Source organism: Spinacia oleracea, chromosome 1 (genome assembly GCF_020520425.1).
Source record: "Spinacia oleracea cultivar Varoflay chromosome 1, BTI_SOV_V1, whole genome shotgun sequence".
Classification (NCBI taxonomy): domain Eukaryota; kingdom Viridiplantae; phylum Streptophyta; class Magnoliopsida; order Caryophyllales; family Amaranthaceae; genus Spinacia; species Spinacia oleracea.
In genome coordinates, this window is record NC_079487.1 from 126,319,231 (window position 1) to 126,335,978 (window position 16,748).

Sequence of the window (16,748 nt, forward strand, 5' to 3'; positions counted from 1 at the left end):
AGGTTGCAGGCATCAAATTTGATTTTACTCTATTATCACAAATTAAAATGCTCAACACATGTTTAAAATCAATGAGGTATATTGACATACTAGAGGAGTTAAGACTTAAGACTAAGCCTGTATACAATCGGTAAGTTACAAGTTCAATTCTTTCTTCCACCATGTATAATGTGTATTTCCATTTTTGGCTCATTTGAGCCAAAACTAAAATAAAAAATAAACACATGTTTAAATGAACTTAGTATATTCAATTTGTCAACTTTGTTAGTTGGAGCAACCTTAAACCATTTCAACACAAACTCAATACATTTTAGGTCTTAAACAAATTTTGTTCGCCCTAAATAAACGGGGACCTCCGTCACGAAAAAGAGCCGTATCCGTCCCAACTGATCCGTTTGATAAGTCTATCTCCACGGGACCATAACAGTAACGTCAGTGTCAAAGCGTCGGGCCGAAAGGAGGAAACTGCCCTGAAAGAAAGGGCACAACTAAACCAAAGCCTACAACTCGAAAAAGTGAGATTAGTTTTGAGGAAACTAACTGTTTAGTAGCACAGACGCAGCCCAAGTGTTCTGACAGTGGTCCAGATTCAACCCACTTGGGCTCTCATGGACAAAACTAATTGTTGTTTGTGTCCAAATCTTCCAGTTTCAAAGATCTGAACCCATAATATACTTCCTCCGACCAAATTTAATACAGTAAATCACATCAAATTTAGGATGTTTGAAAACATAATAATGTGTAGTACATTAAGGGAACAATGTCACATTTATATACCGCGAAAGCAGCATGAATAGAAGGTGATGAAGCATATAAGCAGCATGAAACCAAGTCACTTCACAGTTGGAATTCATTACACCAATCTGAACCAGAGAACAAACTGACTATTTGGGCAAAAAAGCTATACATAAAATCTTCCCTTTCTTTCTTCCGCGTTTTCTCATCTACACAGCTAAAACCTAGAAGTCTGCAGCATTGATAGTATAAACAATGAACATAACAATGAGGAAAAAATAGGGCAGTGCATGTCATTTTTCACAATTTACCACTTTCGACATCTGATCTACTCTCCTGGAAATTCAAACGGATGGGAAGAACTTGTTAAGGTTAAAGGGCAAGGAGTAGAATTCTTCACTTCTTGTGTCACCCTTGAATGATCTGAACTTGTCCCACCAATGCGCCCCTCTGTCTTTTCTGGTTGCACTGTCTTTCTTACGCAGAGTAACGTCCAAGAAAAATGCCAACACTCCCGCTACAAATGGTTCCGAGGAGAAAGGCACATTTATCATGTCGTTGAACTACATGATCCCATAAACAATCCAAATTATTACACAAAGATTAAAACAAGACAAAGATCGTGAAGCGGAAAAGGATAGTAGTTTGTACTAACCCATCTGGCATTTGTGTGGACTGGACCATATCCCTTCACTACTGTGTATTCATTGAAATATTGTGGTATAGATAAGCCCATGAAAATAGAGAAACCGAGAACGAATTTTGTTCGGAAGCTGTTTAAGTTGCAGAATTGAAGGAAACCGAGACCTGCTGAACCTGCTCAGATTGCACGATAATGAAGAAAAATCAGATGTGTTTTAGCTAGAATCATAAATAAGGAAGCTTAAAGAACGTACCAACATATGCAAAGAACAGGCAATACAAAGCTGCCACCATAGGTGCTGGAATTGAGGCAAATACAGCTCCAAATTTACCTGTCATAGTTAATCTAAACGTTACAAAAATAATAAAAACTGGAAAGAAAAACATCTGAGATAAACAAAAAATTTACCAAGTACAGAAAAGAAGATCATGAATCCTGCTGCTATTTGTACCACCCTTCGACTGCCAACACGTGTTAGAGCCAGCAAACCAGCATTCTCCCTATGTTGCAAGACAATAAGTTCATTGTCAATCTTCTAGGTTTAAGCATAATGTAAAACTACCTCAAAAAGAACAATGGTAAAAAAAAATATAGAGCGCTAGTATGTGCATAGCATAGGATGGGTTTATCAAGTCTTACACTGATACCGATGCAGCATTGCCAGTTCCGAATAGTCCACACAAAAGAATGCCTACTCCCTGAGTCCAAGACAAGCCAGTGGAGAGGAGAGACCAAAAGAGACATAATACACACACGAGGGAGTCAGTAGCACATAGACAATAGCAGAAACTTTGATGCACTTTGCATATGGTCCTATGGAAAACATTTTCAAGATTATTATTAATCATTTTTCAAATTTATGATTTACACAAAAGTATAATCACCTGCCAACCAATTCCACGGCTAAGAATAGATGGTGGCACAGGAGTTGCACTTGCATATCTTGATACCGCAATGAAGGCACCAGTAGACTACAACAGAATAAAGGAAGAAGAAGGTGAGACAATTAATTGAGAGTGAACTACATGGTTGGGCATAGCAATAAAAGGTGAAGTGTGGTAAATTAAGAATGAACAATGATTTGCGAGGATATTATACGCATTTAAGGTTTAAGAAGTGTGTACAAACCTCCACAAGACCAACAAAGGAAGCCATCATCATTGCAAATGCTTCTCCAGCGTCAAAAGTTGGAGCTCCCCATTGAAATGGATATGGAACACTTATCCTGTACACAAGTGCAAACTGTAATACTCCGTATTCAACATTAATTTATAACCATTTGATTATTTAACCACCCAGTCCAATTATAAGAGTTTTCTAGCTAGTGTAACTCCTCTGTAGTTGGTTAAAGAGAAGTTAGGTTTAGAACAAGCTTATTTTTTAGAGCTTGGTAATTGGATTTTCCTTTTGATCCGGCATTACAGCATCTACCAATCATTATTTCCGATTTCAAGTCTACTATAGCCTAAGATGAGGAGATATTATAAACTCTGTTTCCATATACAAGAACAAGAGACAGGACCTTACCATGAAGCACCGCTTATAATTCCAGCACGATCAGTTCTGCAACTCAATTGTGTTGTTGGTGACCTGTTCTTATAAGCACCTCCAACTGTCAGTATGTGAGCATAAAGCCACACAATGGCAACGGAGAACAGGACAGCAAAGCGATCAAATATATGCCGTTCACCGCGCATCAGATGAGGTAAGTACTGCAAAGATAACCATGAACTTAAATTTACACTGATAACTATATATAATCTGTATAACTTTTAATGGCAATGCTCATAGAAGAATTATCTTCACATACAAGGTAAAAAATAAATAAGAGTTATGCCATTACACATCAGAAGTTACCTGTGAAAAGATAAGCAGAATGACAATATGCGGAAGCCCTATCTCAACACATTTGGCAACCTATTCATCAAATAACATAAGGACGATATGGTTAATAACAGTCATCAGTTAACTCCTTATTAAGAAGTTTGTACATGCAGCTTTCTAGATACAAACACTTACCCCAGGAAAACCCAATTCATACAAGCCAAATCCAGTAAGAGCTACCAAAGGAACAACAGCCAAGGGACTTAAGAACCTAACAAGTACACAACACATTTACAAGAGAAGATAAGTTAGAATTCTCTGTCGCATTAGAGATACAAACATTAAAGATCTTAAACGGGTCGATAAAGAACTATGGTGCAAATTTTACATGCTTCCCAAGCTATAAATTAGAATTTTCGGCCCATAATTATCCAATCTCATGAAGTAAAAGTTGAAAGGAAACTTTTTGGGCAAGAAAATTTTAGATTACCTTGCTACATTACGCCACAAACCACTAAATCCGAGAATAATTTGAAGGATTGAAGCAACAATAAGCGATCCTTGAATTCCCCGAATTATCCTATGAAATTTCTGCAAAATGTTCCAATTATGTAGTTAAATAGCAATCCAACAATTAATGAGCATATCTAAGCCCAAAAAGGGCAAATATCATCAGATTCATCACTCAATTACGGTTCTAGTAACCGAACCTCTTGAGGATCCGCAATGCCACTGTAACGGGCAGCCAAAACAATAGAGATTGTTGTGGGAACATAGGTATAGGAAGCCCCAATGACAGCTGGCAAACGAGTACCAAACAAGGACTGTAACAATGTGTTTATACCAGCAACAAATAGCAAGGTTTGGATCATCCTAGCTTTCTCCTCCTACAAAGAATTACCACATAACTTCAGCTTGAATTAAATACTGCAATTCGAAACCACGACAGCATAAGGAATTAAGGATGAAATAAGTACTTTTCCACCTCCCATCTGGGGAACCAAATAGGTAGGAATGAGCACAGTTGTCCCTAACATCACCAAATAATGTTGAAATCCAAGTAAAATTGCCTCGGCTGCAAAATTAGCATATTTCCAACAAACTACAATTAGCATTAACTTTCATAATCCACAAAAACATATGCAATCTATGAACAATATTCATGGGATTAATTTGTACTATATAAATCAACAAGTGCAACAACAAAATAAAAGTATTGAAATGTCCAAGTGTTTGACTCCGCTATTTTGTGAAATCCATTCAATGATTTTGGTCCAAAAGTGTCCGAAAATTCATATCCATGATAAATTGTGGAGGATCCGACACTGATACTTGAGCTAAAAACTGTAAATCGCTAAAATAATGATCCCAAGTAACATACTGTAATAAAAGAGAATATCTAGGACCACTAGGCACTAGTAACAAGTAAGAATACAGATTATACAGTATATCAGAAATGAAATTAACGTGTTAAGAAGTCACAATCAAAAGGAATTAAACCCCACAACGAAATTCCAGAATTCAAAAGACAAGAGATCTTCACAATTGACTACAGGTCTACAGAAACTATTAAATACTTCATATTCAAACAAAATAAAAATAAAAATAAAATAGAGAGAAACTAACGCCAAGGTGGTGGACTGGTAATACAGTAAGAAACCCCAGGAAGCTGATCCTTCACTGGATGCGGCTGCAGTTCATCTTGCTTTGGCTGTGGACCTGCTCCACCACCGCCGCCACCACCTCCTCCGCCTGCCATCTTCTAGAAATACCACTATCTCTCAGCGAAAAACCCAGAAAAAACACCAAAATCAAGAGCAACCCCAACAAAAATAACGAGAAATCTAACAAAACCTCAGAATTTCCTAAAATCCAAACTAAAGAGGGAAAATAAAATGTAATGCAGCTTAATAAAATTGAAACTTACAATTTTGCAAAACTTGGGAAAGAAGGAAAAAGAAGACATACAAGAACTTTTGTAGGGGGGGGTGGAAATGGTGTGGGCTCACTTTTGAAGAGGACCCCACTTTGTTGTGAGATTAAGGGGAGCCAATGGTGTGAAAATGGAGAGAGAAAAAGTGAGAATTCATTGATGAATTAGGGAGAAGGGTGGGCTGATCGAGTTTAGTAGTCCAAAAAGCAAAGAAAAGCAAACCAACATTGGAAAAAAATTGTATACCTCTCTGCACCCCCAAGGAATCATTGTTCTTTTTTTCAATTACCTAAATTTAATGCCTAATTATGGTGATAAATTTGAGAATAAGTGTTTTTTTTATTACATACGGGTAACGGAGTAGGAAATAATTTTGACCAGTCTTTTTTTAATGATCTTATAAATATATGAAATGTGATATTGCATATTGTGATAAATAATAATGGACACGCAATTTAAACCCTAAATTTAATTTGTCACATCTCGAGTTTTGATCATTTAAAATATTTATCGGATTTATTTATTTAGAAAAATGTACTACTCGTACTACATACTCCGTATTAGACCGCTAACTAAAAAATTTAAATAGCTTGACAAACAAGCCTAGTGAGTAGTGAATGAACTGCTCTAGTACGTATACGTAACATACAATATTCAACAATTGATTGGGAAACAAACCAACATAGAGTTGGCTCAAGTGGTAAGCAGCTTGATGCCGCTTAACGGATGTCTCGAGTTCGAGTCTCGCCGTATGCAGAAACTCTTGTTGGGAGACTCACCCACCATAAGCAAGGTGTGCGACACGGATCGATCCGGATATAGTCGGGGGCATGGGCGGATGCATAGTGTAAGCTGGGTAGACAAATGTCTACCCAGTTTTTTTAATTGAAAAATCATTTTAATAGGCTGAGTTTAAAAAAAGAAAAATAAAACACAAATTTGTTCAATATAAGAGTCGATCGAACCATGGCCAAAGGGGGCAATATCATTGCTAGATTTCCTTGCTAACCACTCTAGCAACTTGCCTTTATGTTTCTATGTTGCATATTAAATATATAAACCTTATGTTTAGTTCGTCCAGTATTTGAAATTCCATTTTTTATTTTTATTTTTTTCGGGAATGACACGTCATATTCTAATCTGATTTTTTAATTTCTACTTATTATATTTTTAAAGTTTTGTTGTTATTTGCTTCTATAACACGGAGTACTCCGTATACATTTATCTTGTATAATCTTTAAAATCTTACAATTTATAAAATAAGAGTGAACGGTGAAATTGGTAAATGTTATGTAAACATTGTAATAGTACTCCGCAAATTGTCATTTTCATTGTATCTTTTTAAAAAAAAATTATAGTTTCTATTTCTTTTAAAAGTGGCTACCCTGTTTCAAAATCTTGGATACGCCACTGGTCGAGGGTAAGCTCCGATGAACCGGGTGTGCTATGCGTTAAAAAGATTGGGAAACAAAACCGTTGATTGTTGACAATATTATGCGCGAAATAAGATGTACTTTGAATAACATCCATACTTATATTATGCTCCACTAACTCAATAAGTATATTTTCTTGATCCAACGTTTGCAACATTATCATTTCTAATCATACCAATGACCAATCATGTTATAATATTAGATATTAGAGCATGTTTTTATATAGTTTTTTAATAATTGAAATGGAACCACGATTTTCATTACCTAATGCATGTTTAAGATGAGAGGTGTGTTAACACAATTCATTTCATAATTAAGGATAACTATTGTTAACATTTGTTACTTTTCTCAACTCTATGATGACGGAATTGGTATATTCTCCTCGATCCCCAATATGATACAAATGATTCATTTTCTAAGTAACTAGATAATGTCTTAAATTCTCCATTTGTGCTAAAGCATGCATGTTTAATACGGAGTAGTTCGTACTTCAAGTAGCTAGGTAACTAATGTCCAAAACTCTTTTTTGTGCTAATTATTAATTAATATATCTTCTTTGTGTCATTCCCATTTTATTAGATGCCTGACCCGGACTTGTTTAACATGTCTAATATCTTCATTTTGCACTTCGTATTCCATATATAGGAATCCATACCTTTATATTAGACTTTTCTTTATTTGATTTCTTATTTTTTTTTTCTTTTTCCCCTTCAATTACGTAAAGAAAAAGTTAGCTAAAAGCTATGCATCTCCGACACCGTCACATATACTCCCTCTTTTCTGCTTAGTAGTATGTTACTGCGCTGCTAAGAAAAAAAAAATACTTCGTAGTAAAAGTAAAGTATAAATTTAGGTGTATTATTTACAGTTGAGGTAACAGTAATGTTGATCCCATGGAACACTCCTTTACACTCAGGTCAAGAAAGAGCAAGTAAAAGATCGAACTTGTTTTACACTTTTACCTTTACAATGAGTAAAATAGGAGTATATAATCGAAAAGGCTACATATACCCTCAGGGTATGAACCGTATGATACCCTTGACTGTGATTGGTCTAAAATTTTAAATATATAATCGTATGTACGGGCTTTATTTATGTTCTTCCCCCGCTCCGATACTACAGAGGTTGTTTTTTCTCATATCAAATATGTGTGGAAACACACATATCAACTAAAAGACAAATAGCTAAAAGACAAAAAAGGAAGTACCATTCATGTAAAAAAAAGTACCATTCTGTAAAAAAAAAGTACTATTTTTGTTTTAAAAAGTACTACCATTTAATTTATTTTTTGTTCTTTTTTCTATTTTGTCTTTTGTTCTGATATGTATTTGCCCATACATATTTGATATGCGCTTGTACTTCCTCGATACTACATGCCTTCTGTTTTTACTTTGCCAGATTTCAGTAAATTGTTCTGGCGGAGTTACTTTTCTAATCCTCGAGGCTGTCGGGCCGGAATATATATAGTTACAACGACAATCAAATTTGTATAGAAGGAGTATTCATCTTATGTTATAAGGAAAAAAAACTATTGTATGATCGAGACAATTAAATAATGATTAAAAGAGTGTAAAGGTAAAGCACGTGAGGGGGAATAAGGAAATCCTCAACTTCAAAGAGCCCCTAATAGGATTGATCTCACAACCGCATCAGATCGAACTGTTACCACTAAGGCAAGTCTTGCTTGATATGTAAAGATAAAAAATTTAAAATTGAATATTACTACAAAATAATTAAATTCATATGAGTACATATGTAATACGAAGTAACAATATTTAATGTACGAACGAAGCAAGAGTGTGGATTGGAGATTACAACATGATTCTAACATAATGTCGAGAATTCGAGATCAAGAGAGGTCACACAACTAACATGCACAAGTATACGCTGTACAGTTTGGAATGAGTGAGTAAGTGAGTACGTAAGTGAGTGTAGCCAAGTATTCGATCTACTAATTAATTAATTAATTCATTAATATTGTTGCTGCTTTTTGGAAAGCATTCTGCCTTTCACGTTGCGCCTTCGTTGCATATCATCAGCATGATTTGCTTTCTTCTTACTATATATTATATATATATGTTGCTTTTCCATGGGTTCTTATATCATGCATATCTCACTTTTATTTCTAATCATCTTCAACCACAACATGGATGATGATGATGATGATGATGATGACGACGACGACGACGACGACGACTACTCATTCTCTTGATCTTTGTACGTTTAATACTTTAATTAGCGAGTACTACATATATGATCACCAATAATTACTGTAAGAAAACGACTTAAACAAAAGGTAAGAAAATCAACTAGGAATACTCTTAATTAAGTAAGAAACGACTTAAACAAAAGGTAAGATTATCAATTAGGATTAGTCTTAATTAAGCGAATCTCTATTAGTCTATTCTAGGAAGATTAATAAGTGAGTAATTTTTTTTCAAGGAAGGAAAATAATACATAGCACATTAGAAGCCTTTTGTTCGGAGTCACTCCTAATAAATCACTACTAAAAAAACATTTTCATTCGAGGGTAACTTCTAAGAAATCACTACTGAGAATTGAAAGTATTCCTGTGTCTCACTTCGCTTTACATACTCCAGACAATCCCAAATAAACCAACACTTGAAGTTAAAGCAACGAATTTTTTCCAATATCGGTATCCGATCCTAATATGAATATTCATCATGGAATCGGACCCAAACTTCAAACCTACCCACAATTCCAAATTGTTCCCTAATCAAGAGCTAGAAGAGTACGCAAAGGGAGAAAGTGGTTCACATAAATACATTTTCTACCATGAAGAATCTAGTAATCTAACTACTGAAAACATAGTCCAAATGTTATATGTTCGCTAGATTCATATTTCTCTCGTAGATTTCAGTGGTAAAATGTTAGGAATCGGGGTTTACGAATAGAAAATAATAATTCAGGGACTCCTTAGAGAAAAAAGAAAAAACACAACGTTTTTACTTTTTAGTAACACTGTAACATGGTGACATAGTGAATTGGTAATAAATTTTTAAACTCCTCTGTTTTCCTCCTCTCCCCATTTTTTTTCTTTTCAAATTATTCTGAAACGACGTCTTTTTACCTTTCCCAACATCTCATCCTTATTTCTATGGGGATAAATCTGGACTGACAAAGGAAGGGGAGCGTAAACAGAAGAGACATATGTGACATTAAACAAAACAATTTTCCAAGCCATTTTTGAGACTACAATTACTTTTATAAGATCTTCGATTGATGCCACCCCTCTTGACATGAGCTATAAGAAGAAATAATGCGTGAAAATCAGCATTCTTCGTTCATTTAAGCTTCAGCAGCATGTGGACCAAGGTAACACATTTCTAGAGAGAGCCCTTCTAATGCATATCTTGGTGCTCTTCCGCCAGCAGAAACACGTATCAGTGTGGTTGGAGATGATTACGAATGAGACCCACGAGCATGTAGCCTCTTCCTTTCAAGTTCAAGCTAAGGATGAAAAGAAAACATGAAGTCAGAACAGAGGTAAAATGACTGCAAAGAAGTATGGAGTACCCTTACAATTCAGAAATCAAAGGTTGGTCTGGGTTAGTCTTACCACTTTCCTGACACGCTCATTTGCTGCCGGGGTACCTCCAGAAACAGACTCCGGAAAGTATGGACTACAAACTCGGACTTGATCCATCACAACTATAACAGTCTTGTCCCAGCGCACAGGAAGCCTGCATATACATACCATAATTGAAAATATCCCATTAGAAGCTGCAAAATGTTTCTACACTGTCATATGACACAAGAAAGGATTCAGAATGAGACATTGTATGTCTGTATATGTCTTAGCCAGAACATTTAATACCAATATATCAACATCCAAGCAGTGTTGGAGGTACTGGAAGGAGCTTAATTAACAAAATAGAAGACAAGGAAATGGTTCCATTAGAAATTTAGAATCAAGCTAATTGGAAGAATTCACTGCCAGCATGATTATGAAAGAGTTGACTCAGCAATGATATCTTCTATGAAAGAGTTTATAGCATGATTTGCTATAAAGACTATGAAAGAGTTGACTCTGCCATGATATCTTCTGTGAATTATATGCAAAGATTGCAAACACCAAAACAGGTTTTACGATAGCAAGTAGTAAGAGTGTCATCGCAACGTAAAAGGAACCTCAGACAGTAGTCAGACCACGACATCCAGTGCAAGTCCAAAGTAAACTTTAATCTGATAAAAATATTGAAATAGTGATTGGGAAAGATGTATAGATGACATAAAGGCAACTTTGTATTTTGCTGCAAATCAAGCAATTGGTTTAGAAGGATTTTGTGAGAATAGGTGCCATTTAAAACAACCCACTAGAATAGTGTAATAGCAAGTTGGTTTTAGCTATCACAGATTATCCCCTTTTTCTCTTTTTTGTTAAACATTAGGATTCTGGGATCATCAAATGATCAGAGTTATAAGGGAGTATATCAATTTACTTACGAAGTAAAAAATAAAAAACCACCACCCTAGCCTAGACTTTTGTGTGCAAAGAGGTTCTTCAAGGAATGTCAGATTAATTTTCTCTACCATTTCCCTTTTTTCTGTTTCGAATCTACATACATGTATGAGATTTATTCTTCTAAAAGAATATTATTTTCTTTTTTGGGAAGGGGAAAAATGTATGTACAAGTTTTCAACCAATGTGATCGAAGGAAATATTAAAATGGTTGTGCTTCTTCTCTTTAGTACAAGTATAAATCACAGTGCACAAAATTATTATTCTACAATGACAAATAACTACAGAAAAAACAGTCATTCTTCTATATCTATTTCTAGCACTATGCCCAATAATTTTCCTTGAACAATCATCTAATATACTAGTAATATGTCTAGGTTACCTATAATTCTATCTTCTATATACCCCAAAAATGTCTCATGAGCTCGATGTATGATAGATGATTTAAGGTCTAGTATCACCTCAACTCTTAGTTGTTACGAGTCAATTACTTTAAGCATCCCACCAATTTACCCCCATTAAGCCTTGGGTAGAACCGTAGAAGGGTAAGGATATAAAAGAGGTGATATGTTCATGGTCTTAGTGGCTAGTTGAAAGTCAATAGATTCTCAAGAGGCTTCTTGAAATTCAAAAACCTTCCCTTAGCTTGTTACATGACTTTTTAATAAACTTCCAAAACAATCACACCAAGAGTCCTTTTATCGAACACAGTCAACCTTCAGCCTGGTCTCATATGTAACCCCAATTGTTGATCAACCCAAGTGTAAAAAACCCTGTTGTGGATCTTCAGAAGAGCATCGGTAACATGCGTCATAGCCAATGGGTATTATTTTCAAAAATATTCTTTGCACTCTTCTCTTAACATGAGTCATTCCATTCACCAATGTATACCACATTTCAGAAAGCTAGTGAGAAAGCTAGACTTGGCTTTATGTTTTATATCCCACTATTGTCCAAGAAAAGCCAGAATATCTATGAATAATAACTTCTCCACAGTAGTCAACCTTATACTACACTCCCGCCGTTCCACAATACTCGCAACTGTTGACCGGACACATAGTTTTAGGAGGAGAGTTGAATATTCAAGGAAATGAATAAATTAAGTTGTAAGGAAATGACTATGTTATTGTTTCACAAGAACAATGAGTCCTTTACTTTTGTTGGTGTGAGGGGGGTGTTTGGGGTATCATTTTTTTAATATTGTTGCACAACTTACTAAATATTTGTGAGGACCATTGGAGAGGGGGAAATAATAGCATAAGTGTGATCCCTCACTAGTGTCGAAAGCATTCAGGAACGGGGCCAAAAAAAGGCAAGTGTTGCAAGTATTCTTGAACGGAGGGAGTAATACATAGAGTCTAGCCCATGCACTTGGGTGACATTAAGTGAAACTTGGAGAATTCCATCCACTTAAATATATTTCCTTTGTTTGTATTTAATCTACACACTTTTAACTTACTATTTTTAGACAATGGGCCTATCACTTACTCTCACATAAACTACTTTACGCGTGATCTCTCTCCTAAAATTGTATAGGAGCCTTGATTTTGATGAAGGCAAGTCTGTGGATAAAATAAAAACAGAGGGAGTACTAGTTCCCCAGTTATGTAAACCTTTAGATTACAATATTTTTCCCGCCAATTCAAGATCTTATGTCAATAATTATGGTCCCGGAGTAGTGGAGACCTGAAAGTTTTGGAGGGACTTTGCAAATCTTTGACTTCAATCATATCAAGAAATTACATTAGGCACAAAGCAACCATCCAAGCATGACTTGTATGGTTGAGGTTAAATCGAGGATTAATATCAAGAAATAAACATGTTCACCCCAATAGGCCCAATTTGCATCAAGATTCTAATATATACTCCATAAGGATCTCAGGGGGGTAATCCTAGTGTCAATTCTTACTAGTGCTAGAGGCCAGCAAGAATCTAGAGAACCTTAGTGGTTTTTAGGTGACACTTAGAGATCTCCAGCCCCTTCTGAAACATTACAACTTAATAACTTATCAGGTACCCATTTGTACGGTTTATACCTTCAGAAATCAGAATACATTTTATTCGAGAAAATCAAGATTTTATATCATCTACCAGTCCCAACTCCCAATTAGCGGAAGACCTGAAGATCCTAGATGCCTATTGGGACCCGCGAGATTTATTCCTTATTAATACCATGAAATTCCATAAGCCTCAAGGCACCCTGTAATCGACTGGAAATGGGGGGAAATTAGATGACTGGTTGTACTAGTGCTGCAATTAAATCATACACTATTCAGCATACAATCCCAGGCTTTCGAGTGGCTGGACACTCCCCACTAAAAAGCTAAAACAAAACAAAATAAAACTCTCATCATTTTCATCCCGTCTTCCCTCTCACTGAGCCTTCTCTATATATAATTCCTAGTTGCCTTCCCTCTCACTGACCCTCCTCTATATATAATTCCTAGTTGCCTTCCTCCTCAAGCTAAGAATAACCAACTTATTTGTGTTTAGAGTGCGTCTTTCCCTATACGTCTATACTTGATGCATTAGTGCATTACACACCCTTCCAATAATGACTTGTGAGGTTCTGCTGGGGTAAGCAGGACCTAATATTATAAAGTTAGGAAACAAAAATATTCACTCCAACTTACATCAAGATTCTAATATACTCCACAAGGAACTCATAGGTGTAATCTATTTTTGGTGTCATTTCTCAGTAGTCTAAGTCTCTATGAGGCCGCCATGACCCCAGAAAACCTTAGTGCATCCCGTAACTCCATGCTTACGCTTTTTATTCATTCCTCCTCAATACAAGATGCTCTTAGCAAGCTACAAGGCCTACAACCTTACTGATGGGCACATAAAGGAGGTTGCAACAGGTTAAGATGTCTACAACCTTACCCAAAACCAAGGGATAGTCAATCTCCAAAAACCATTAAACCACATAATATAAAGAAAAAAAAATTGAGAAAACTTCACATCTCTGACAAAATCCATACTCTTCTAGTCTTCTATCAAACATCTTGTAATCAGAAATATATAAGCCCGCCAAGTTCCTATTTTACTTGATGTGGCCAAGGTGGTAATTTGATGTTCTCTAGTCTGATCTCCACTTGGGAAAGGTTGAGATAATCAAAGAGCTTGATTCCAAGTAACCCTTCCATCCCTACTTCACACTTGCCTTAGCACAAAGAGAGGGAGAGAGAGAAAGACACAGAGAGAGGGAGAGGGGAGAGAAACTTTACTAGGAAAGGCAAGTCACAAGTATGAAAATTTTTGGGATATCCATTTTAGGCAAGTGTGGGATGGAGGGAGTTTTAAAAGATGCAGTCAAGGAACTTTCAACAATTTGGTCCAGCTGTCCTATCAAAATTCATAAACCTATGTATTCAAATGGGTTTATATCTAATAGAATAATCCAACAAGAACAAACAAAAAAAAATGTCCTCCATCTGAGACTCTGAGAGGAGGCGAAATGAAAGTTAGTTGAGAGACTGAGACATGCAAGTGGGCAAACTTATATGTCTCATACTATAAGCTCCATCCAAAAGTACCACCGTGCTATTGAATGTCGTTTCAAAGAAGGGCAGAACTTTCTTAATTAGCCAGTGTCTACAACACTCCAACGTCAAGCTTCTAAATCATTCACTTACGTTGACATTAAAAATACATGAGCTAAAATTATACCCCTCAAAACCCCAATATAAAATGATTTTGATCTAAAAAACTACCAGTGGGAACAGCAAAATTACACATTAGACTTCTTCAATTTCATGACCTGCTTCCATTGAGAAATCCCGGAAGCATTTAATTCTTTCAGTTCGAGACTCGTATGCAAATTACAGTAATAACCCCTAAGAGAACAACTTTTTCCTAGGTCCATTCACAACTTCACAAGCTCGTGAAGTTTCCTTCAAGGCTAAAACATCTACCCAAGAATCCAAAGAAGGAAATAATAACAGCCATTCAAAATATTCCAGGCATTGTTCTAGCAATAGGAGAATATTTAAGTTAACCCCTAGTCAACATCCCTAATTGTCCTAGTTCCTAAAATCCTACCATAACTTACATATATACTACTTTAGAATGCAAGGTAGAAAATACTAGTGCACTTTCATTTTTACTTATTGAAACATTGACACCAAAATTTACCAACTAGAGAAGGGTTTTAAGTTATGTTGCTAAAGCCGCCTATCTAAGGCTGTTTAATGACGGAGTAAGGCATTCAAGCTATCAGCATTTATCTGGTCCGGTCAATTAACAAACCGTACTCATCAACCTCTCAAAACCCGACCTTCAGCTCAATTCTCATGAAGTACCAATAATTATAAAAATGCACTCATATCAATTTAATAACAAAAATTCAACACTCTAATTTCACATCAATAAAGTAAGGATTAAAGGGCACATTACGTTTTCGACAAAGCATCAAAAATGTTCTGAGCTTCAGCCGTCACTCCCACTCCAATCCTCTCCGCTTCAATTTCCGCTTGCCTTCAAAAACAACAATTAACAACAAGCCCACCAAATCAACATAGGAAGCTAATATTAACCCCCCAAAACACCCACCAATAAAGGGCAAAAAACCTGACCTAATAGCAGATTCTTCTCTAGCTTGAAGAGAAGAAAGATCAAGATAACAGTTCTTTAGATCAAGAGGATCTTCAGCTTGGCGCAAAAATGTGAATTCTTTGATGTAATTGGCCTTCAATAACCTCAAATTCTTTCTAGGTCCCGATTTCGAACCCTCTTGTGAAACCCCAGGAAAAACCAATGTTAAGGAGCTCCAAAAAATCAAAACCCAGATACCAATTGACAAATTAATCACGCCCGGGATCAATTAGCATAAAAAAAACACAATGAAATTGGAAATAAAAAAAATTGAAATTGAGGAAGGATATGAAGGACGAGAATGTTGGAAGCTCGATCAAAGGTGATGACTTGGGCTTCAAAATCGTCGCCTAATGTAGTCTTGATCGAGAGTACACATCCGATTGCAAACTCTTCGGTTACTGGGTCCATCATCGTCGCCATTGTTGCGCACTTTTTTCTGCAACTTTATCGTGTTTTTCTGTAAGAACTGCACTGGAGAATAGAGTGGGGTTATGTTATGTTGCGTGAGAACTGAAGAGGAAGAAATTAAGAAAGGTTTGTGACTATTAGGATTTTTTTATCTTCGTCTAATACAATACCTTGTTCAAAGATCGGATTGAATCGGATTGGACCGGAGACAACCAATCCAATCTCCGGGTCAAAAATTATAATATTCCAATCTCTAATTCAAACCCTCTAAAATTTGTGTCATTTGTTCTAGGTTTTATTTGTTTTCTAATATATGTGGGAATTGGGATAGTGTTGATTTAACCTTGTGATAGTTAGGTTGCAGCTTGCAAGGCACAAATTTTGCTAGTTATACCTATGAGTTTGGTGTATATGAGCCACAAGGGCAATATAAATTACAAATGGGGGTAGGGGGATTCGAACCTGAGACCTATTGTACACAGACCCTCAGTCTTAACCACTAGGCCAAGACATCATTGGTTTATACCTATGAGTGATAGAGTGCTAATGGTATTGTAGGGTTTTTTTTTTTTAATCGTTCATTGTACTTTGTTTTTCGTAAAATTGTATATGTTGTATTTTCTAATTTCGAAATGCAAGTTAGGGAAATTTGATGAACCCCGATTAGAACTCGTCAAAGACCTAAACTTTGTC

The 16,748-nt window shown here is 36.0% G+C and overlaps 2 protein-coding genes across 5 annotated transcripts; both read right to left on the reverse strand.

The window, feature by feature from the left end:
• Nucleotides 1-722: 722 nt before the first annotated feature.
• On the reverse strand, nt 723-5,372 carry LOC110782897 (nucleobase-ascorbate transporter 7). 4 transcript variants are annotated; one of them, XM_021987150.2, is made up of 15 exons: nt 5,130-5,372; nt 4,829-4,964; nt 4,180-4,277; nt 3,913-4,089; nt 3,693-3,793; nt 3,398-3,473; nt 3,236-3,295; nt 2,906-3,090; nt 2,507-2,603; nt 2,263-2,349; nt 2,018-2,076; nt 1,787-1,878; nt 1,632-1,709; nt 1,391-1,551; nt 723-1,298 (listed from the first exon to the last, which is right to left on the reverse strand). In XM_021987150.2, exons 1-15 carry the CDS (start codon nt 5,166-5,168, stop codon nt 1,080-1,082), a joined length of 1,665 nt encoding a protein of 554 aa, XP_021842842.2. In that variant the 5' UTR covers nt 5,169-5,372; the 3' UTR covers nt 723-1,079. The 4 variants fall into 4 exon arrangements, with proteins under 4 accessions (XP_021842842.2, XP_021842840.1, XP_021842841.1 ...); XM_021987148.2 differs by having other exon boundaries at nt 4,829-4,976; XM_021987149.2 differs by having other exon boundaries at nt 4,829-4,980.
• Nucleotides 5,373-9,505: 4,133 nt separating this feature from the next.
• LOC110782902 (uncharacterized) lies at nt 9,506-16,363 on the reverse strand. The gene is made up of 6 exons (XM_056826778.1): nt 16,226-16,363; nt 15,934-16,113; nt 15,626-15,784; nt 15,447-15,527; nt 10,149-10,272; nt 9,506-10,039 (listed from the first exon to the last, which is right to left on the reverse strand). The coding sequence occupies exons 2-6, from the start codon at nt 16,065-16,067 to the stop codon at nt 9,992-9,994; spliced, it is 546 nt and encodes a 181-aa protein (XP_056682756.1). The 5' UTR covers nt 16,068-16,113; nt 16,226-16,363; the 3' UTR covers nt 9,506-9,991.
• Between the last annotated feature and the right edge of the window lie 385 nt (nt 16,364-16,748).